The 23,597-nt window shown below is 50.8% G+C and overlaps 2 protein-coding genes across 2 annotated transcripts in view; one reads left to right on the top strand and one right to left on the bottom strand.

Moving 5' to 3' along the window:
• Positions 1-12,825, top strand: part of LOC119453259 (meteorin-like protein) — a 67,673-nt gene extending 54,848 nt beyond the window's left edge. The window contains exon 5 of the mRNA XM_037715284.2: positions 10,470-12,825. Coding sequence (XP_037571212.1) covers positions 10,470-10,783 — 314 coding nt within the window. The 3' untranslated portion in view covers positions 10,784-12,825. The remainder of the gene's footprint in view (positions 1-10,469) is intronic.
• Positions 12,626-23,597, bottom strand: part of LOC119453258 (ras GTPase-activating-like protein IQGAP1) — a 36,787-nt gene continuing 25,815 nt past the window's right edge. Inside the window, exons 14-15 of the mRNA XM_037715283.2 lie at positions 16,641-16,906; positions 12,626-15,146 (exon numbers count right to left, since the gene is read on the bottom strand). Of these exons, the coding sequence (XP_037571211.1) occupies positions 14,840-15,146; positions 16,641-16,906 (573 nt within the window). The 3' untranslated portion in view covers positions 12,626-14,839. The remainder of the gene's footprint in view (positions 15,147-16,640; positions 16,907-23,597) is intronic.

Genomic DNA, 23,597 nt, shown 5'->3' with positions numbered 1-23,597 from the left:
GGCGTGACTCGAGGCGTTCGTTAAACAGAGGCGCGGCCCTCTTCCGAGCGAAAGTGCATCTTCTCGGTAAGAGCAAGGAGAGAGAGGTACAGAGTGCGGGTGTTGGCGATTGGGGAAGGGAAGTGCAGCAACAGAAACGCGCTCGAGTCTTTGGGATCGCCGTCCACGACATCTTCCCATGGTTGCCCCCTCTGGCACCCTTGGTATTGTACAGCAAAGCGCGCGCGCACTGAACTCGTGTGCACAAGCGCATAACGGAAACGGGACACCACGTCCCTCGTTTCGTGTAGACAGCACAAGCGTACATAGCGCACACGCGCAACATGCCGCGTATGTGTCCTCAGAGCGCGCAACTTGTTCCCACACCTCTGATCTCTGCTCGGAGCGCGCACATCGCTCGTTTCTCTGATTTGTGTGCTGTCTATGTACGTTTTTGTTTCTTTTGTCTCTTGTACATTGTGGTACAATAGCGTTCGCTGTGTGTGACGCCTGGAGTTGACACAAGCGAGCCTTCGGTATGCGCTCGTCTTTCGATGCCGCCACAGTCTGCTGCTGCTGCTGCGGCGGCGGCGTGCTTACACTCTGAGTCTTTCCCACAGAACCCCTCGGGCTCGCTCCCCCCCTGCTCATGCCACTTCAAGCTCGGTTTATCTTTCTACGCAACAGTCTCTTGTTTCATTAGTAAACGAAAGAAGCCTGAGTAAGCCCATCTGTCCTGTTTAAAAAAAAGTGTGTCCTCGGGGTTCTGGTGTGCGCCCCGTTGTTAATTGCCTCCGGGTCTTTGCTTCCGTTCGACCTTGGCCGATCATGAAACTGAGTGGTCGGCGAGCGTGTGTGCATGTCTTTGACTTTTTTTTGTGTGTGTGGATCGGGCGTTGGCCGGTGTGGACGTTAGCGAAGTATACATTCATGCGAAATGCGGCCACCGTATACGACAGGACTGGATGCGAATGCGCTAAGAGCGGGAGTTGTCACAAAACAGAACGCTGCTCTTAGCTACTCCTCTTGGAAATCGGTAATTTGGGGTGGCCTGGCCAATATGCGGTGCGTTCTGCAGCAGGTGGTTGGTGTAAGCCAGCGACTAACAGACATTAGGCTGTGCCTAACACGAGACGGCAAAATAGCTCTTTGGAGAATGTCAGTTCAGGAATACCAGAAACGGCGAACTCTCTGCGTTTACAATTATTGGTCGGCACTCTTGTCGAAGTGTGAAATTCGACCAACGAACGCCGACCTGAGGCATATGGAAGAGTCATAGTCAGTTCGCGGAAATTGACGCTCGATGGCGATCCACTGAGCCAACTGCACAACGGCCTCGCAACTGTGGTGACGCGCGACCTTAGTCAGTGTGCTCTGTTCACGCAAGCTACAGTCGGTGTAAGAACGCATCCGCATTGTCCAACTCGGAAAGAGAATTCGAATAGATCTGTCAGCCATATTGCGTACACTCATCTCCGTGACGTCACGGTGGAATACTGTTGACACTTTCAATGTCAACGTTTCTCAGGAACCGTTTCGTTGCGCGGATGCACAGGGGTGCACTACGGATTTGCGGCCGGAGCTCTAAATTCTTACAAGCCGTCACCGAACTGTATTCAAGTTCTATCAAGCGGCCACAGACGTTTAGCTTGTAGTCGGCGAAAACGCAATAATTCAGTACGAGCTCTGGAGGCCCACAAAACCGCACTGCACTTGTCATGGGTGCATCCGCGCTTCTGAAAGTTCCTGAAAAACACCAATATTGGAAGAAGTTCGCTTCCGTCATGACGTCACGGGAAATTCACGTAGTCGGCTGACGAATCTATACAAGTTCTATTGGAGATGAACAGCGATGTATTTGTCACTACGTTCTTAAGGTTGTACACGACTGTAGTTCGAGGCTTTAGGCCTCGTCGTGGTTAGTCGCAGCTGTAGGCAACCCTCTCTCTGTCTCGCTACGGTTTCACGAACGTGTGTGTCCACAAGAACTAGCGTTTAACGCCATCACGAACAAGCGGGATCCCTTGGTTGAACTTCTAAGATTGTTTGCCCCGTCCTTCCGGGGCGGCATGCATAAATCTCGGCGCAGCGCCCTCTATGCGAAGCCCAGCGCAACGCATATCGCACCGCGGCCTGTTCTTCTTCTCTCCGCCCACCTGCTAAAAAGCGTGCGACCTTCTGGCCGCCAACAGGTGCGGCCGGGCACGCGAAGAAACAGGTGACCGACGCCGCTCGGTGGTGGCGGTGGACGACGCACACTCGACGATCGCGGAGAAAAATCTCGTTCCCCGATCACGATCTCGCGGCGCGCGCCGTGTCGGCTCGGCTCAAGATGACTCGCGCGCGCGTGCCTGATTGCCCCCCACCTTTTCCAGTCCTCCTCGCTAAATGCGAGGGTGCTGACCTCTGCCGGCGCGGCACACAGCTGACCGACGCGAGGCCGCATCATGAGTGGCGTTTAAGTGTCCCGCAGCCGCACCATCACAGACCCTCGGCCCACACAAAAGCCCCCCTTTCGCAAGGTCCCAGCCATCTTACTGCACCCCATCCGCGCACCCTCCACGCCCCAATGCAAATCGCACCGTCGACTCGGGAAGAGCAAAAGCCGCGAGCCCCGAAAGATCGCGAGCGAACACACAACGGCGGCGCCGCCTGGCGGCGTCGTATCGGCCCTGCGAACGAACGATGTGCGTGTGTGCGCGCGCGCGCGAGCAGACGAATACGCAAGCAGACGAAAAACAGACGGCGAATGCAAAAGAAGACCGGCGACCGACCGCTCGCTGAGCAGACGACGAACAAGATGTACGCAGACGAGAGAAGTAAAAAGGGCCGGCGCAGGAAAGACGCAGCAGACGACGCGTGCCCGCCGCGTCTTCCATCCAGCGTTGCCAGGCCGGAAACCGGTTCGGGCCCAGATTAGGCCTAAGTGCGAGCGCGAGGCACGGTAAAGAAAAGAGATTGCGCGGCGGGGGAAGGACGACGCGAAGGCCTGCGAGCAGCCAGACTGGCGTCGGCCCGGGCTGCTTCGTTTGCGGGTTGAGCCGAGTCGATGAAGCCAGCGCTGCGGTCGGTGTGCCGGCGGGGAGAGGTCATGCAGCGGCTTGTGCGGAGTTTTGGGAGGGGGGTAAGAAGATCAAGGGTCAGCTGCAACGCCGCGACTTTCGAAACGTCACGAGCGCAGCCGCAGGTGGCGGGGTTGTTCCTCCGCGCGCGCGCGCCCTCTCGGTGTGGCTTTTCTTCTTTTCTTGCAAGCGGTGGTCGTTTAAAGAGGATGCATCCGCGGTCTCGTGCGCGAGTCTCGTCTCGTATCCGAAGCGACGGCGCGGAAATGAAGAGGAACGCCCAGATGAGAGAGAAGTTATATATCCACCGAGGAAGGAGGACTTAGGCGGCGGGTGGCGATTATAAGCGTGGGCACGAATCTCGCGTCCAGATGGTAAACACGGTACGCCCGTAAGGAACCCAGCTCGGTGGAAGGGAATGATGCTCGCTGCAACAGCGATGCAGTCCTTTCTTTTGCAGTTCTGCCACCGCCGCCCTCAACCCCCACCCCTTCTTTCCCCTTCCATGCGTACGCACTTGCTCGTAGCGCTTACAAGTCACGCCGGTTATGTACTGCGCTGTGTTCGCTGTCATGTAAATGCCTGTAAACCTTTTTTTTTTATGCGTTCTATTTTATGTTTTTTTTTTTTTTCAAACTCAAATCCGCTCTCGTCGGCGCTCAGCGGGATGCTTAGGTGATCACGAAGCTCTGTGTGTGTGTGTGCCTGGTAAAATTGTAAGTGATGTCCGTTTCCGCGTGCTCATGAAAGAATGGGAAATGACCTAGCAGGGTCTATATACCATAGGCTGTCAGCAGCGACATCAAGGATTCATTCAGCACTTCCGTTTTATACGATTATACGGGGCTCGTGGAAATGGTTGCCCTCGATCCTCCCACCCCATCACCACTGCTTGTGGCTACACGTAGGGATATGTATTTCAACAGGAACTACATATGACCGGTGTCGATAGGTGGATTGAATTTGCTCAACGAGCAACCGATCGATTATCCTTAGTTCCCTTTTTCACCCGATATCTATATTTGGAACCCCGTAGTCGTCGATGCCTCCGTGAAAGTCTGCGCTTCTCTTTGGTAATGGCGTGTCGAACTGCCCTCCTTTTGCATTTCCTGCACTTCCCATTTTAGGCATTTGCAGGAAAGATGTGAGAAGAAGCGCAAGGCGCGTGGCGTCACGCAGCCAAGTGAATTGATTGCACCAGACGTGTGTCAGATTAGAGTTTTCAGCTAATCATCAGTCACAAAAGAGCACAAGAGCACACCTCGCGTGGAAGTGCAAACACAGATAACGCAATTTTGCCATGGATCAGTTCAGTTTCTTGGCAATCTGTCTGAAAGTGCTTCGAGTTGCTTTTACAGTCAACTTCGCGTTGAACTTGCCAAATTTCCAGGCTACATACGTTAGCGCAACCCTTGCTCTCTAGTAACACGGAATCGCTTACTGTTAGGATAAACACCTCTTGTTATTCACACCGCTCAAAACATCATAAAATTTATTTATTTCGTGATAAAAAGCCACCAGGCAATCAACTCTTTCAGTAAATCGCACCAACACCGCCGTCATACCGTTCGCATTTTTTTTTTTACCCACGTAGTACTAAGAAGTGTTGTTACATCGGATTGAAGTACTGATGAGGAGTAGACGACTATCGATGTGCTATATCTGATGGTGATAGTCCAGTATCGACAGGTCGCATCGTCAGGGTGCCGTGTACCGCTTAGCCGAAGGTACGCAGGAAACGTCACCGTTAAGTAAGCGGCGCTAAAGAGATCAGTTACGCTTTTACAATACGAAAAAGGTCACTGTTACTGTCAGAGGAGGCTTGACAAAAATGAAACACGAAGTTCCCGCACAAGCACGCCGTGGACGTTTGAATTCTTGCGGCGTCAGCTCCGAGCCAGTTAACGTCCTTTATCGGCAAAGATCGACTGGGCCTCGTATTGCAAAAGAACCAAAGACTGGGCTTAGCAAGTTTTCAGAACTTTCACCGAGCGACATTGACCGAAATATGAGAAAAAATACTTAATGACGTCACACTCGCGTGCCGACGCTGCGGTTTCGGCGCGCAATTCGAAAACAAGGCCCCGTGACATTCAATTTTCTTTCCTAATAATCATCCTATTACGCGCAAAATTAACGATAATAGTTTTTAAAGAAGGCTTTGCCAGTATAAACTCATGTAGTGCTTCTGTTTAGTGTCCCTTTAATACGGCGTCTCTCTAGAGTGCTTCTTGATGGCTTGAAGCACCGCCTCCGAGAGGCGCGCGCTACCCGATCACGGAGGCCATTCTTGAGATGAGCGATTTCTTGTATACGTGAGTTCCGATGGTGTCTGCTGAAAAGCATGCAACATCCGCTATGCCTCAGCTGGGTTAAATAGAAAGAAAAAAAGAAAATTCGATACCACCCACAAGGGCACAACTTGTGCGCAGACACACCCAGCATGCCGACACCTCGTGCTCCTTCTGCTGGTCATGACTAAACTGGAGAGATTCCGGGAGCCCTGGCGCACGCAGCCGACCGAAGCGCGATGACGACGGAGTCCACGCGAAACCCGACACGCCCTTAATTTGTCCCCTTGCTCGGTGCTTATGCAACGAGAGTCCTTCGGTGTACGGCCAGGCACAGATTGCCTCCCGCGTGCCAGGCAGCTTACGCAGCGGAACCTCCTCCGCACGCGTGTATTGCATATGGTTCTCAGAAAACCATAAGGTGCTCATCGCCCGATCCCAGGGCGGCAGCTTTTGCCATATGGTGCGATCGTGCCTATCCCTGTCGGGTACATCCTAGACTGTACATAATTTTTACACTCTTGGGGGCTTATCTTGTTCCCAAACAATAATGGTGAGTTATTTTGCTTGCATTTACTTTATTATTACTCTGCTCGCGCTGTTTTGCCACCAGGATAAGGCGATTTCACGCTGATATACGCGCATGCAGTATAGGGGACTCGAAAGTACCGGGAGCGCAGCGAAAAAAAAAGAAACAACTAAATGCACGCATGTATAGCGGTTAATGTTTGAGGGCAAGTTAAGCCCCAAAGGCGGGTGCACCTTAAGAACCGGTGACTTTTCTACGCCGGAGTAGCTGCTTGCCTCGTCTTTTGACTCTTTTTGGAGAGTCATCGAACTCCCAGATGGAGTAAGTTCATTCCTCTTGCACCTAACCGGAGTGTAAACGTACTCCATCGGTATAAGTGCTAGAACTCCAGGATGCACGAGCAGTGTAAACGTACTCCGTCAGGGACCACGAGAACTCTCCAAAAAGTTCAAATATGAGACAATCACTATTACCACATAAAGAAGCTCCCGGCACTCTAGTTGTTCTTGGAATGGTTACCGTGGCTTCTGCAATGCTCAAGTGTGAGGATCACAACATCTTAGGAGACAGTTTTTAATGAAATTTAACTCTCTTTAGATTATAAGCGCCACCTTTCCTTCATTTTTCTCCCGACTGTCTCGTGCACATGTGGCGTTATGGAGCTGAGGAACACTGTTCCAGTAGTAGAAGACAGAAGAGTGTCGGTTCTATGCGTAGAAGTTCTTTTTTTTTTCAATGGAGTCATTATACTGCACACCTCTTCTTCACCATCGCCCGGCCCCTTCGGGGTTCAAGAGTGCCGTCTCGTACAGTATTTGCCTTTCACTTAGCTCTGCTCGAGGCACGTTTCCGCTCACGGGGTTATCTACCGGGACCTGCAAAGGCCATCAACGGCGAAAGAGCAAGGCAACCGAAGTTTTTCGCGCCCAACTAAGTTGCGGTTATCTGGATCATTACTTTCTTTTCTCGTTTCCTTCACTTCGCTGCGACGCCCTTCTCTCCCCACTCTCTCTCTCTCTCTCTCCACATCCTGGGGCGTGTCTCGCTCACGACATTCCCCGAAGTGCGTGCAAGGAGTATGCCGCACTGTATGCTCCGTCGAGTTCAAACGGGCGTCGGCAGAACGCGCGCACTCGAAGGAACACACACTCGTAGTAAAGTACAGCGCGCGCGGCGAAAACTGCGCCCCCGCCCAAAATCCCCGTCGCCATCGTCAACAGCAAATAGCGGCGCGCGCCATCTTCCGCCCTCGCAGACAAGCAGAAAAGAGAGAACAGACGAAAACATCCTTGCCCGTCGTCTGCTATGCCCCCTAGACGCCACGCAGCTTCGACGCCCCTCCCCCACCCCACGAGAGCGCGCTTTTGGGTTCTGCACAACAAAGGACGAAAAACGGCGCACACTGAAGCAGAGGCAGCCGGGTTCTGAGCAACTTTTGGAGACAGATTCGAACCCCTCTCTGCCTTCTCGTCACCGGACTGCAAATAACGCGGCGCGCGGCAAAAGAAGTTTGCTCAAAAAGGGACGCCGCCTAGCGGTGAACCACCGCCCCGTCGACCGGACTGCGTGCACAGCCGGCAGCGGCGGCGTCGTCTGCTGCGGTTGTGTGTGTTTTTCGTCTGCTCGAACGAACGAGTCCGTCTGCTCGGGTGGGCAGGCGGGCGGGCACAATGCTCGAGACCTGTTGGAGGGTTTTCTGCTCGCACCGTGCTCGGAGAGGAAGAATAGAAAAACGCAGTTTTTCTTTGGGGCGGCGTCTTCAAAACCTGTGCCGTCATTATGGAACCACTATATATGCGGCGGGCCCCGCACTTCGTTTCTTCGCTCCGTTGCTGCTCTCGTTTTGCGTTTTGTGTTATTCTGGAACTGCGCCTGGGATGAACGGCGCACATTCACAGCAGCCTATAACCTTCGAGGAAAAAAAAAAAAATGGAGCAGTGCTGGCGTGTCGATGACTCGAAACTTCTTCTCGGTTGAAAAATTATAGGTCCTGTCAGGTGTCCTTGCCCTCTCCGTTTGTTGGCGCACGCTCCGCCGGCTGCTAAGGACAATTGTATCAATAGGTTACTCGAAGAACGTATGTCTGGCCCAACACAAGAGTACATCGAGCTGCTCTTCAGAATTGAAGGGGGAACGCGTACTGAGGAATACGCCGGTGTCAGGAGAGTTAGCAATTGCACGAGGTTCCCGCGAACACAAGAGTCGACTTCTCGTTTTGCGCGATCTTCCTCATTTCTCGTATAAGACAAATTTATGTCTTCCCCATCCAATTGCGGTAGGCGGAGGAAAGCTCCCTGGATTTCATTCATGACCTGAAGCCACTACACAGTTCAGAACTTCTGAGACCCCGGTTGTTGTGCGGTGATATGAGCGGATAGCAGACGACGACTGCAGCGGACGACAAGAACATATCGAAGAAAAGCGTGGCAGACGACAAAGACGAATGCTCGTGAGACGCGCTTTAGCTGCACGTCCAGACATGCGTCTGCGGAATGTCTTTTACTCTCATCCGCGTTCACTAAATCCCTCTTTTATTATTTAGCGGCCCTTTGCTAACGCCCAGAGTACGCGTACAGCCCGACTCGCATCTTCCATTGAAAATGGAAACCACCCGACCAACAAAAGAAATCGCCCGCTCGAGCGCTGGCAGTGTTCGCTGACCCGTGCAGACGCGACATCTTTTCCCGCCTAGGCGGCGATTTTGCCTTTTTCAATAACGTTTTGGTGTTGCGACTGTAATATGGGCCTCCGAAAGACCCAGAATGCCAACTATCTGGAGAAAAACGCGTCTACGATGCAGAATGGTGGGGGTGGAAACTAGAGACGATAGATTCGCGCCCGCAGCGAAACTACGTTACTAGCCGAAATCCGCGGAGCCAGACGAACCATTGTTGTGCTCGCAGTTTAGAAAGCGTGTTCCTCCCCATCTTGCTAGATGGAAAAAAAAAAAGGAGGGGGAGAGCATGCCCCGACGTGCCCACGTCTTATGGCCCGTGAGGAATAGTGCATGAAGCGCTCGGCGGGGATTAAGTGTGCGAACCATGAAAGGACCGCGAAGCGGGCAGGCAGGTCAGGGTACAGAAGCGGCAGTGGCGGCGGTAAGGGGAAGCAACCATGTTCAACTGTACCACTGTGATGTGATGTCCAGCAGAGAACCAACCAGCCATCCAAGTAGGTGCGGGGTCAAAAAGCAACGCTCTGGTGGACATAGGAGACAAGATCTTTTCACGCCGTTACCTTTCCACAACCCCCACGCCCTTCCGCTCTGCCCTCTGGCGGCGGTTGGGCACACAATGGAAGGAGACCCTTCTCTGTCAGGGCTGCGTACGCGTAGCTTTAGAACCGGGGACGACACACTCGAATCGCAGTGCAAACGCCGTCGACCGAAATGTCTGTTGACAGAATACGGCCGGCGGATTAGTGGGCGCCACAGTGCCTTTGAAGAAGAGGCCTGCCTATCCGGGACATGCCGTAGTTCCGTTTTCTTCTTCTTCGTTTCACGTGTTCGCCTATGGCTTGGCGTGCCTTCTTTTCATTTGCGCGACGATGAAGGTGGACGGCCTTTCACTTTCCGGAGAGCCCTCCTCTTCACGGGCTTTTAGAACGCTCGTGGCTGTTCTGGAAGGCCCGCGTCTTCTTCCCCATCTGGAAGGCTGGGGGCGCGACTGCACAATGCGTGATTGGGAGGCGGATGACATCTAGTGGTCCGCTGCTTAGCATATCCACAATAGAGATATATCCGACCAAGACCCGCCTGAAACGTGAGGTCGGGTCGTCCGCTTTCCGACGAACGAATACGTGACGAAGTGGTTCGCGCGGTTCATTGTTGACAGGACAGCGAAGCGTCGTCGGGTGTCGCGGAAATCCAGCCGGGGAACCCGGTGATTAAAGCTCTTTTGTGGCCGCTCGAACGTGCTTTAAAGAGTCTCTCGAATTCGCCGAGAGTAAACTTTTTATCGAACGACCCGCGACCCATGGCATCGTGCGCTCGTGTTTGGTTTCACGCGGCCATTTTCTTGCTTCGTGGCGTTGACGTTCTTTGTTCGCTGCTACTGTCGTCTTCTCTCTTGGATTCGCTGCACATGATGCGGCAAGAAAAAAAAAAGAAAAAAAAGAACATTGAAAGCGGCTTGCTTTACTACCGGCCCGCAAGCTGACGAGAAGCAGTGCTAGCGAATGCAGGGAAGCGTGTTAGGTTGAGGTGCTGCGTGTAAGTTTGCTTGTGTGTGGTTGTTACCCGTTTTTGCATAACAAGCGTGCAGGGCTTCTTTTCGCATGCCGTTACCTGTCCGTCTAATACAGTTCGCAGTCTTTTTTATTCACATTTGGTTTTGGTTATTACTTCTACCACATCTTCTTTGGAGTTGTTACCTTTGTTCGCTTCATTGTTGTACAGTATTAGTGCCTTAGTTTGCATCGCTGAAGTCCAGTGTACGCCATGCTCATAATAGTGAGCTAGTTTTGTGCAGTGTATACAGCGTATGTGCGGTAGAACGTACGTGAAGTATAATTCGTTAAACAAACAAAGCTATAGATTACCCTTTTATTTTACTGTGCTACGTTCAGGGACTAACAAACATTTCTCGTTTCTGTCTTTTCCACCTGCAGTTGCGGAAGGCGTCGTGGCTTCCCTGAGGCACGTGCATCGGCGCGACGTCACCGAGATCATGGTGTCCGCTTCGCGCGTCCACAGGGACTCCATCGAGGAGCCCGCGTTCCTGCCCGGAAACGACAGGAAAATGGCGGCTGTGCTGCAGCGCCCTCTGAAGTGTGGCACCCGCGCCGGGCGCGGTCACTTCTTGTTCATCGGCGTGCATATGCTGGGAAAGCCCACAATGCGCTGCGCGCCCAGACTCCAGTACTGGAGGAAGCTGAGGGACCGTGCTACCAGAGACGGGACGAGCATGTGCACCCTGCTCTGATCGCCAGCGGATATCGTGCCAAAAAGGAACCTTCGAACTGCTTCGTCGTTATCTGACACTCTCACGTCGTCATCTGACACTCTCGGGTGTGGGCTACTGGACTTAGCCACACCCGATTTCCGAGCACCCATGGCGGAAGCTACAGGTGTCGTGTGCTTCAAACAATGGCCTCCGAGCGTCGCCCTATTTCGGAGGTCACGTTCCAACGTTGCAGACGTCAGCGAAAAGATCGTCTGTATCTGGTTCTCGCTTTCCCTAACGGATACGGCTGGATGTGTCGTCTGCTCCGAAACGTCGACAACGAAGGCCTTCCGGAAATGACGTCTGCATTTCGAACATGACGTCTGCTTTTCTTTTTTTCTTTTTTGAACACCTGCAAAGCAAGGCGCCGTCTGCTTCGAGAACGCCCCCAGCAAGAGCTTCGACATGTCACCTGCTTTTCGAGCGTGTTCGATGAAAACTTCGGTGAAGCGCCTGCTTCTGGGAAGCTTCTGGATATGGCCCCGGTATTCCTAACGGCCCAAGTTATGACCTTTGGATGTTCCAAACACCGACGAGGACGACACCTGAAAAGATCACGTCTGCCGTTCCAAAACCCACGAAGTGCGTCGTTGATTCGCGATTGGTGCAGCTTGGTTGTTCCCTGGACGTCCGTCGTCTGACGTTATAAACCAGTGTTTGACAGTGAACTGCGTGCGCCCCTGTCAAAAGTGCGCGCGTGATTGTTACGATGATTTGAAAAGTTTATGTACTGTATCGTGCACGAATAGGAAGGACAATTATTGTGGAAAGCACTGGCAAAAGTCAAAACGGTGAAGTTTTGTGCGTGTGTGGGCATCGTACAGCTTGTGGCCTTCAGCGTTCCATACCGTCTGTATTTCTCGGTTCATAGCCTCCAGTATTTTTGCAATGCCTGCCCAGTCGCTCCGTATTCCACGGGAGCCACCGATCCACTGCAGCGGCTCCACGTACAGTTCCGTTATTACAACTCTGTTGTTGCTAGAGCATGGACAACTTTTACTGCGCGCTGATGCTCCCACGCTGTCGCATGACGTGCGATGAAGCAAGGTTGACGTGACCCTAATCTTGCTCTATAAACTGATCATTTACTGGGAAAGCTGCGCCCTCTTGGTAACCTCTGCTTTTCTCGTCACTGTGCAGATATTGAAAAAAAAAAATTAAAAATACGAGAGACTATGCTTGGCTGCTCCGCAAAGGTAAATTACCCGCCAAATGAGCGCTTAACAACAGTATAAATATAGCATGCTGTATAGCTTGCGCTAACAGAGCTTTAGCATAGCCGAGCAGATTTTTTTTTGTTGAGCAGCTGTGTTCCTGCCTACGTATTGCCCGATTTATCAGTGCCAAAGGTGCTACTGTAAACTGTCCCAGAGTGCCAGGTCTCGCCTGCTTTTCCAGAACAGCAGCCCAGGCGACCGAGATATACTACAAAAGTGCAATGTCAGCGTGTAAATAGTGAACTATACATGTTCTCATGTAAATATTTCCACGTGAAGGAGGCGAAAGCATAAAGATTAGAATGGCGGAAGTGTACAGGAAATATATTTTTTTGTTTGCGGCAATTTTTTTATACTTTTTATTAACGCCGGCTTAGCAATGTTGCTGATCTCTCATCGTTCTGATGTACTAGAAATGTATTGAAGGAAACGTTCGTGGCAAGTACGATTGTGTTTGTCTTTCGTCCGAAATGTGCACTGTCGCTTACTGCGTTAACCGAGGTGCACTGTTTTTGTTGCTTGACTCGTGCAATCGGGCCAACCTAGCCTTTTGTTCAGATTCCAACGAATTGAACTTTTGATTTAGTGCATGAACTTTTGTCAGAACAGAAGCAAGAAAAAAAAAAAGTCCATGCATTTGTCGCATTGAGCACTTAAAGGGGAAAAAAAAAAGCCTGCCTTATAGCAAACGTGGCCCAATAACGCTTGTTTGTTACGTGTTGCCTATGTAGATACGAACGATGATGTACAGCGCTGTGTACCATACTGTAGATAGTCCAGAATAAAGTACGTGTTGTTGCAGAATGACCTTCGTATTACTGTGTGTGACGTTTTGTGGGCGGCCGAAGCCTGCACTAAACACTACGTATATATGCATCTCTATGTACAGTGTCCGCGGAAGTGACTGATTAAAAAAAAAAAAAAAGCATCCGTCTTATGCTCCTAAACGAACGCTGAGGAAAGTCCAAAATGGACAACATTCTGCAGCCGCCTTGTGTGACGCCCTTTGACGCTGGACACAGAGTCGGACCAAGAGAATGCAACATTTTATTTGGTGCCGAGTACACCGCACCAGAACGTCTTATTTTTGCACGGTCGCACTCGTCAAACGCAAAACGTTAAAACACGGGCTATAAAAGTAACTTAAATAAATGCACACAAAAAATGTTCGCCTGGGATCGGGCCGGCAGTTGTCAACGAATGCGAGGACGTGCACTTTCTCCGGCATTTCGATGCCGTATTTGGCAGTTGTGACACAGCGTCTGCGACAATTAACCAGCGGTCGCAGTTCCGAGCAACCACCACGTAAGCACAATATACCGCGGTGTACACGTCTGCAGGAAAAAAAAAATGCACGCTCGTTCACAGGCTGCAAAGTCGACGAGGAAGTGCGGGCAGTGAGAACTTGTGAGCCGCTTCAAGTTAGCAGGCCATATAGGGCACAGAACGAGGCTTCACTGGGAAGTGAACAAACACTTGATGGCAGTTGCAAGTTGTCGCAGTTAACTCTGTCTTAGTCATCGATACTTGGCAATTAATTGCACGTTTCACTAATGAGGAACAGGGCACTTCCATAGAAACTGCAAATCGTGCCTTAGTCATCGTTGCTTTGGAAACTTGCTCATTCTCTCATAGAACGAGACAGTTTGGTAAAGGCTGCTTAGCGTAGGGTGTAGATTTCCTTTAGGGTACAGGACAACTATTGCAGGGATTTAGCATGAACGCTCAATTTCTCAGCACCGATGATGAATGTGCACGTGACACACAGCATGCGCATCGCCAGGTTTCAGCAAAACATGTCGGCAATCGGTTCCAAGTCACGTGACCTCGAATCGGTTACAAACGCCAGGCACGAAAGGAACAGAAGAAAGTCGTTACAGCGAACGAATAGTTCGATGTAAATTATTTCATCACTCGGTCTTTTACTTCATTCAAATGACTACACATAGTGAACAAGTAAAAACAACACGAAAAAAAAAAGTTTCTTCACGCACCCACGGCTGATGTGAGAAGTCTATAGCCGTTGAATTGAACTCTCATAAAGTAACAAAAAGGAAACTTCGCTGATCATTGCGACCACCGAGAAAAGTGCAGGGATTGAAACAAATGCAGGCTGCTAAATGATGTTCGGTCAAACATAACAGACCAGTCTTTCAGCATGATGAACACCACCATTCATGTAAGTGCTTGAAAAAAAAAAAGAGCTCTTCGATCTTACTACTGCGTCAATCCTGTGCTTTTCCTGTGCTGTGCTTCGATCTTACTACTGCGTCAATCCTTATATTTCATTTTTTTCACAACTCACTACCTGCACTTCGACCACTCCCAGAGAGCCACAGAAAAAAAAAAAAGGAGTCCATTTGACTAGTCCTTGTGCAGCTACCATCTGAGAGCACATTAGCAAGGACTTAGCTATAGCACATCACATGACGAATAGCTGGTGGTCAGCCTGTGCGAATTTTCTTCACAAATCTCAAGCTTCGTCTGCGTGATGCAAAGCTGCATAATGCCAGGTGAAGTCGTGATCCTCTTTCACGCATCGCAGCAGTTGTGCTCCTTAAAAGTACCAAGCGCCACCAGCAAATGGTCCTGCAAGTGGCGTCTGTGCAAGGCTGCCATGACCACAGGTTTTTCCCAAGCGCGTCCACGTTCACTGAAGCCTCCCACAAACTCTTCAATCCTGTCCATGTGGTCGCATATACGGGCAAAGCTCACACAGGCTCACACGGGTGGTTCCGTAGGGCGAACACTTGTCAATACGTCCACAGGCACGTCAACCAAATCCCCGCTTGTCGCGCCAAGAGCAGGGCTCTCGCCATTACTTGCCGTAGAACTTCTTGTTGAGGAAGAAGAGCAGCAGGTTGTTGTTGACGCGCGCCCGGTCGCAGAGGTTGGTGACGGCGACGCCCTCGTACTGCTGGCGCAGCAAGTCCTGGATGTCGAGGGTGAACTCGTCGGTGCTGACGCCGAGGAACTTGGTTCGCACGCTGAACACGCCGGCGCGGTCGGTGGGCGCGATCTCGAAGCTGACGCTTTTCAGCTGGTTCGTCTCCAGCCCCGAGACCTCGAGCAAAATTCCCTTCTCGTGCAGCTTCCAGCCCGAATACTTGAGGGCGCTCCGGGACCTGTCGTTAAAACGAAAAGGTATGGCAGCATGCTTGGACTCAACAGTGGTATCATCCCCAGGCGTACTGAAAAACCACAGTGCTGCCTAACTACCGCTTCGCTGATCTGAGAAGAACCGGTGACCTCATATATATATATATATATATATATATATATATATATATATATATATATAACTTTGCGATACTTGACCGTAGTTATAGAACCAAGAACGTTAAATTTCAACGGGAGCCGTGAGCCCAGGTATTATGGCAACACATGCCCCCATGCCTACCCACAGCAAAGTTCGTCACCGGCATTAGGGAAAGGCATGCAGTTCATAAATGCTACTGAAGTCAAGGACGCTCAGACGGCTCGACCTCGAAGGCCATGCACTAACTTCGTGAACGCCGCACGTGTACTGACAGAGTTGCCTGTCGCGTCAACTGTATGACAGAAATGAGCACCGACCGATTTGGTCGGTGCTGATTATACGGCAGAGCGGCCTGTGCTGCGTGCTCCCCCAGTGTCCGCCGCTGATCACCCTCCGTTCGAAAGTCGACTAAACACAAGGGCAATAATAGGGAAAATCAGAGGCGCACAATGGACGAGCCGTCCTTCATTCTCTGGAACACGCAGCCGGCTGTCATTTACTGATTGGCCGACAAGGGCCGTACACAGCTTTTTCTGCAATATATGCACGGAGAAATAGCGCCTCCAAGCGACTTTGCGGAAGCGAAAAAAAATCCGCCTCCGTTTCACCCTTTATGTAGAGCGAAGCTGTTCTCGACGCTACACAAGCACAACCGACGTTAAGACGACGCTAGACATGCACCACCACTACAAGCGGCCTACGTCACGGGCGCACACACGTGTGCGGAAGTGCAGCATACATCACCATGCTTCTAGGCCCTCCGCCAAGCGCAAGTGCCTTATCGGACTAATCGAATTTTTCAATGTAAATTGCGTCAGACAATTCGTATAATATACGTACGACTTACACACAAGCTGCAGACATGATAGCTTCGGATTGTAATTCGAATATACGAGAAAATAAATAATTATGTTATGCGGGAACTCAAAAGACAAAGTCCTTTTCCAGCTGTCGTTTGAGATCTGTCTGAGTGGCCGCGGCCCCTAGGTGGCGGTACTGTTTTTTTTTTTTTTTTTTTTTGGGGGGGGGGGGGGTGAGCACAAAGCGAGCCCAGGAAAAATCCCGACCAACTACAGGCTTACAGCTTCGCTGTATATGTAACCCAAACTCGCTTGCATTCTTGTGTACCAGCTCTTACTGGGTTTTGTAAGCACGGCCGATAGCCGTCCCCTAACTTTTGGTCCCCGATTCCTAAAGATCAACAGTGAGACGGAGTATGAGAAACCAGCGCTAGTCACGAAATGGCCACGGAAATGGCGCGACATTTTGAACTGGTTACCCATAGAAACGTTTCGACGTCAGAAGCGTATACACGTATCCCTCTTGACCGCTGGGGTAAATTAATTGGCGCGAGCCTCACTTGAGTGGCTTGAGGTGCTGGATGTCTCCGGCCGACTGTCCGGCGCCGCCAGGACCGATGGACTGCCGCCTGGACGACTTGCCCGCGGACAGGTTGGCCAGGCAGGCGTCCACGTACCTCTGGTAGTAGTCCAGCGTCTCCTCGTAGTAGCGCGTCTTGACGTCCAGCTTGCGCTGCGTGTCCGCCAGGTTGGCCAGCTCCCTCTTGCGGTTGACGCGGTGGTTACGCTTCTGGAGGATGTCCGTCGCGATGCTGCTCATCAGGGCCTGCGGGTTCGTCGGAAGAGTGAACGCAAATTACTGGGAGGCACGTGTCGAACTATACACACTCCATGGCACGTACACCCGCCAGCACCGGCTCATATCGGTGCCGGTCCATGACACTTCCCAACGCCATGCCGGAAAAGAAAGTATGCGCTTCTCTGCGTCGGGGTGCGTCGGCACTTGTGCGATCGCTTCCAGTTGGCGCAAATTGCGCCAACTCGGCAGATCACGTGATATTCAACACTGATCGTGCAGGAAGGCAGCGCGCATTTCAAGGTATCGGCGTTCTCGGCTTGCCGCCGCACCCACAGCATGATCCCGTGGGCTCCAACACTGGCACAAACACTGTGCTAGAGTCGTGCAAGCGTAGTAAACATTATAGCATATCGTACGATTATACAGCCGATAAGTAGTCTCGCGCATCATTCTGCTCATCCGTAGCCTTTGCGATAGTTAAAGACAATACAAAGTTTGCACGCGCGTCACTTCCGGTCCGCTCCGCTCCGCCATTGCTAGGTACCTGCGGCCTAACCGGCTACTCGCGCTGCATATATTCTTGATCCGAGGTTCCGTCTCGCGTCGTGATCATGTCAACCTGCGCAACTTTTTGGTTGCCGCTCAAGAAGCAACACTGACAAGAAACCGTTGCCGCACAAAAAGCAACACTGCCAAGAAACCGAACTACGCAGAACAAGGCATACATTATATATATATATATATATATATATATATATATATATAGATATATATTTGTGACAGGGCGTCAAATAGGCTAAAGGCGAAGCCCGGTATATAAACAGACTATATACAGAGATGGCCAAGATGGCTGAACACGCGCATCATCTCTTTCGTTAGTTCGAAGAGGTGGCTCATAACATCTAACCGCTCCGGCGGATGGTTGAATTTATTTTATTTGTGGTCGTATATTTCGAGGCAATTTGTGTAGCCACAGAATACTGTATTTATGTAGGGAAATAGGCGAGCAGTTTGTCGACTGTAATTTGAGCGGAACGGCTTCAAGCGCCGTTAACTTATGCTATGTTCAAAAGCCTCCGTACTTGCTCTGGTTAGTTCGCAAGTATCGTCTGCAGGTATAGTTAACACTATAGGGGAAACTTCACGACAAAGGTTTATTTTTTAAAGCTTTCTTGAGATTAGTTATTGTCCTTTAACTAATATATTCAAAAACACAAAAAAACTGCTTGAAACTGGGGTCTTGAAATATTTGCTGCTCATAGATATTGAGAAAAGGTGCTTCGATGTCGAAGTTAGCGCTCATCTTTTGCTGGAAAATAACGGGGATGCTTAGAACTTTCTAAGAATGTGAAGGCGAAAGCCTAGTTGGACATATATATGTGTACATTTTTGTTATTGCGATAGCAATTATATGGACACTCAAAAGCAGATTTCTGCCGTCGCCGTCGCCGTGAGGTTCCGTATGACGTCATTTGGAGAAGAAATCATCGCCGCGCGCCGAACGCTGTATGTGCGAGTGAAAGGGGGCGAGGGGCGCGTCTTTCACGGGGAGTGAACGCACGGCGGAGAACAAACGCGCGTTCTGCGCCGTGCTCGCTTAAGGGCTGCAGAAGTAGGCGTCTCTTTTCTCCTTTACAATCACCATATATGTAGAGCAAACGCGCCTTCTTCAGACGCGCGAGAGGCCGTGGGGGAGGGGGAGGGAAGGGAGGCGACGTTTAGCTGCGGCACGAAGTGCCTATTTATATCAGAGGCTCCGGCAACAGTCACCAACGCCGCACGCATTTTGAGCGAACGCGGGCAAAACGCCGACGGCGTCGACAATAGTTCTGCGTGTTGCCGGTGCTTCCGCATGTCCAAGTTTATACAGCTGATAAAGCTAATATCATTACTCCGTATAGCTCTCTACAAGTTTGCTATCGCAATTGATGCTTCGCCTTTCAGGTGAAACTGCGACAACTTTTTTACCAAAAGTGACAACATGACAGCTCGAACGCATAGTGCTGTCGGAAAAAAAAGCAAATGCTCGTTGGCTATCTCGGAAACCGGGATAAATCGGAATCATTTTCACAGCCCGAATGACTCCCTTTCATATTTAAGAAATAAATTCAGTGTTGGGGGTAGCACAACAGACAAAAAAAAATTAAAAAAATAAGCGAGATGACCTACATGGAATGAGCGTCGTGTTGGCTCGTTTTCTTCGTCCCTTGCGCTGCCCCTGATGACAAATCCAAACCAATGCGGAAATTTTCTGCTCGTCAAACAAAAACAAAACAAAAAAACTGCCTCAAGTTTAGCCGCTGCAGGCATGCTCAAACACACGGTAAGTACGGAATGTCGCCGAATGCTTACATTTTATTGTGATAGCAATTATATGGACACTCCAAAGCGGATTTCTGCCGTCGGCGTCGTCGGCGCCGTTGCCGTGAGGTTCCGTATGACGTCAACGGCGATGAAATCGTCGCAGCTCTCCGGACGCTGTATGTGCGAGTGAAAGGGAGCGAGGGACGCGCGCTTTCACGGGGAACGAACGCACGTTCTGCGCCGTGCTCCTTGAAGGACTGCAGAATTGAGCGTCTCTTTCCTCCTTTACAATCACCATATATGTAGAGCAAACGCGACTTCTTCCGTTGCGCGAAAGGCCGTGGGGGGACGTGAGGGAGGGAGGGAGGGGAGGCGACGTTTAGCTGCGGCACCAAATGCGTATTTATATAAAAAAAGTTGTCGCAGTTTCACCTGAAAGGCGAAGCATCAATTGCGATAGCAAACTTGTAGAGAGCTATACGGAGTAATGATATTAGCTTTATCAGCTGTATAAACTTGGACATGCGGCAGCATCGGCAACACGCAGAACTGTTGTCGACGCCGTCGGCGTTTTGCCCGCGTTCGCTCAAAATGCGTGCGGCGTTGGTGACTGTTGCCGGAGCCTCTGATATAAATAGGCACTTGGTGCCGCAGCTAAACGTCGCCTCCCTTCCCTCCCCCTCCCCCACGGCCTCTCGCGCGTCGGAAGAAGGCGCGTTTGCTCTACATATATGGTGATTGTAAAGGAGAAAAGAGACGCCTACTTCTGCAGCCCTTAAGCGAGCACGGCGCAGAACGCGCGTTTGTTCTCCGCCGTGCGTTCACTCCCCGTGAAAGACGCGCCCATCGCGCCCTTTCACTCGCACATACAGCGTTCGGCGGCGCGCGGCGACGATTTCATCTCCAAATGACGTCATACGGAACCTCACGGCGACGGCGACGGCAGAAATCTGCTTTTGAGTGTCCATATAATTGCTATCGCAATAAAACGTTGCGAGGCGAGAAGGTGGGTAAGATTTCCGACGCTGCTCGACGAATGTCCCATTCTGATCTCGTCGAAAACCTCCTAGCCGCCCCCAGAGGCACCGGCAATAGTCACCAACGCCGCGCGCGTTCGGTGCGAACGCGGGCAAAACGCCGACGGCGTCGACAACTATTCTGCGCGTTGCTGGTGCATGTCCAAGTTTATGCAGCCGATAAAACTACTATCATTACTCCGTATAGCTCTCTACTAATTTGCTATCGCAATTGATGCTTCGCCTTTCGGGTGAAACTGCGACAATTAAGTTTTTGGGGCTGCTTGTGCTTCACGAAACAAAATATTCATTTCGACATATAAGAGCGCACAATAACGACACCGCCACCCCTAGTGTTGTGTTTCCCCAGCCCATCCCTTCTCCACCGCAGCGTATAAAAGCGCAAATAAGTGGAATAAACGAGTTACCAACCAACCAGCTTGTGTTTCACACACAAACAAATAGAAACATTGTGCAAGCATGATTGAACTTGTCGGACAAGCAGGGCCATCTGTGGATTCGGAGCAACAAAGCAAGAATGCTTTTACTGCCGCACACAAAGGAACTTGCTTTCTTTCAATTCCCTGAGGATGGTGACAAGACCCGCCGGCAAGCGCTTCACTGGTATACATGTTCCTCACCCAAAATAATTGTTAAGCCACAGTGATTTGCAGGCTTTCATTTCTTGCAGACTGACGCAGGTCGCAGTAAACGCCAGGTAATTGTAATCATTTCAACGTGCATCGTAGCTGCCAGCGCCTCGGGGTCTCAAGTCGCACCGACGCGCAGTTTGTACCGAGTCCACGCCGTCGCACATTTGGACTTTCGCTTTATGGCGAGCCCACGTTGGCCGGAAAAAGCCATCCATGTACGAAGGGCGGAATTCGGGACTTCTAACTTTTACCATCGCGCAGCCCCTAGTGGCTCCTAGGACCATAAACGTGCGGCGCATATGCGTCGAAGCGAACGGGGAACATAGAGCCGCGCACAAGCGAGGTCACCCTGCAGCAATGGCGGACAGTCGGTTCAGACGATGGATGTGACGTCACGTGAAAACTATGTATACGAAAGCGGTAATTAAAACAAGGATCCATGTTCTTATTCTGATAAGGACTGTAGCTGGTTAATGGTATATATATTGTCAGTGTGATGTCCGCAAAAAAGAAAGGAGAGAGACAATAGACAATAGAAATCTGGCCGCGCCTCTCCGACCTCGAGGTAACTTGCCAAGACAGACGCCGTATAGGATTTGCATCACTAGAACGTTGACTTGTGACAGTTGGCGCATCTTCCAGGTCATTAAAACTGCCCAGGGGTGATTCATTTTCTAGTGCCGCGCACTTATTATAACTTGAAACAGTGAAGAGCACGTGCAGACCGCGACGGTCCGTAACCCCCCTCTGACGCGCGAGCACACAAAGTCATATAGAGACGAACCTTTCATATTTCGTTCGCTGCCTCTCCTGTGACTTGTTGCAAGCATGGCCAGCAGTTCGCGGCGAAACATGAATGCTTTCCTCCCGCGTATGCGTTACCCCCCGCGGCCTGAACCGCTTTCGAACGCTGGCTATACCAGCGGACACGTCCAAAGCTCCACGACGGGGCTGCCCCCATCTGCAGCGGAGACGGGAAAAACCGCCGATGCCCCGCAGGGCCCGTGGCGAGCCGAGCTGCTTCCGCAGAGGAAACGCTCGCACGGACGCACGCGTGGGTGGCCGACGACGCACTGGCGACGGTGGCGTGCGGTCTGACTGACCCGTTGACTCCTCCTTGAAAAAGATTCAGTGAGGCCCCAACGGCGAAAGACCATCTGTGCAACAGCAACAATGGCGAGAGATAGAGAGATAAGCATTGTTCTGGCGATCGCTGGCAGATGGGAATAGAAGCCGGCGTCGTCCAAAAGGGATCAAGGAGGGAGACGAACGCCGACAGGTTGGACCGAGAAGACAGAAAGAGTCCCTAATCTTAGATGTTGGGCAAGTAACATATTGACACGTGTACTCATTTATCATTTTATTGCGATAGCAATTATATATGGACACTCCAGGCGAACTTTCGCCGTCGGCGTCGCCGTGATGTTCCGTATAAAGTCCAAGTGCGACATCGTGGCCGCGTGCCGTGTGCAATAGCTGCGAGCGAAAGCTTGCGAGGGTGAGCCGAGATGAGGATGGTGACTTGATGCGGCAGTGTCTTCTCATGCTCCCAAAGGAAGAAGGCGAGGAGGGTGCGCGCCGTCTTCTCAGGCGCGCAATTAAGGAGGGGGGGGGAGGGTAGCGGGGAGGTGTGCGCGAGCTAGGAGGGATGTAGGAAGGGGACAGGTTATAGTGCGCATATCCTCTTCTACTTCGGCTGCTGCGGCTGAGAGCGGCCGCGCGCGCCCTATTTTCGAGGGAGGTAATGTGCGGTGGGTTCGCAGGCTAGGCTGCCCGAGGATAGATGATGCCTTCGCATGCGGTGTGCTCTCGCGCGCCTAGTTCGCCTGGATGCGAAAGGCAGCACGAAGAGGATTGCACGTCGCCGCTGCTGCTATACCGCTTATCACGCCAGCGTTCTGACAGCGAGTGTCCGCGGTCATCGAGTGAGATGTGTTCGTGTTTGCCTGTGCGCGCGTGAAAATGTGCTTGTTAATTTAGCTAGTAAGCGAATGTTTCCAGCAGTTTATTTCCGGGGACCACCTTTCACAGTATGTTGCCCGTGGTTATGAGTTATAGACAATAACACGTTAGAATGTAAAGTGAATATTTTATTATTTGGGTTGATTAGGTGAATTCCGACCAATAAGAAACGATATATTGCAGTTAAATGTTATTTAAAGGACTCTAATGGCAAGATTATAAGTAATGAGCTCTTCAATGGGTTGTTGAAAAATTGGACTCATGTGTGCATTATAACAAGAAAACGTAATTATACAAAGCGCCTGTTTTTGTATGTTCTGCAGAGGTGCTAAATGACAAGAATAAGACCCCATGGTGACATGCAATAATAAATGAAACTGTGTAAGAAAGCATAGTAAAGTGTAGCCATGGTGGGAAGATTGAAATAGCGAGCTTTTAACAGTTTTCTAATATAAGTTACCTTTGCCTTTAAGAGAGAAATATGCGTGTTCTTTATATTACTATATCTTACATGACGCCAAAAAACGTACATTGATCCGTAGATATGATAGGAAACGAGTTATTATATATTGGAGAAATGTTAATCTTTTTCTTGTCGCTTGAAGAAAACACCATGCACTTTGTTTTAACTGGATTTATTATTAGCTCATTTCTTTCGCACCATCAATAAAGTTTAGTAATCTTGTCGTGAAGCCTGTTTGTTATTTCGTTGTTGTCATAGACCAAAGAAAATCTAGTGGTGTCGTCCGCATATAATAAGCAATCACTAGAATAAGTTAGTGT

Source organism: Dermacentor silvarum, chromosome 5 (assembly GCF_013339745.2).
Source record: "Dermacentor silvarum isolate Dsil-2018 chromosome 5, BIME_Dsil_1.4, whole genome shotgun sequence".
Taxonomy (NCBI): domain Eukaryota; kingdom Metazoa; phylum Arthropoda; class Arachnida; order Ixodida; family Ixodidae; genus Dermacentor; species Dermacentor silvarum.
The sequence above is the reverse complement of the archived record's forward strand: the minus strand, read 5'-3'. Positions and strand labels throughout refer to the sequence as shown.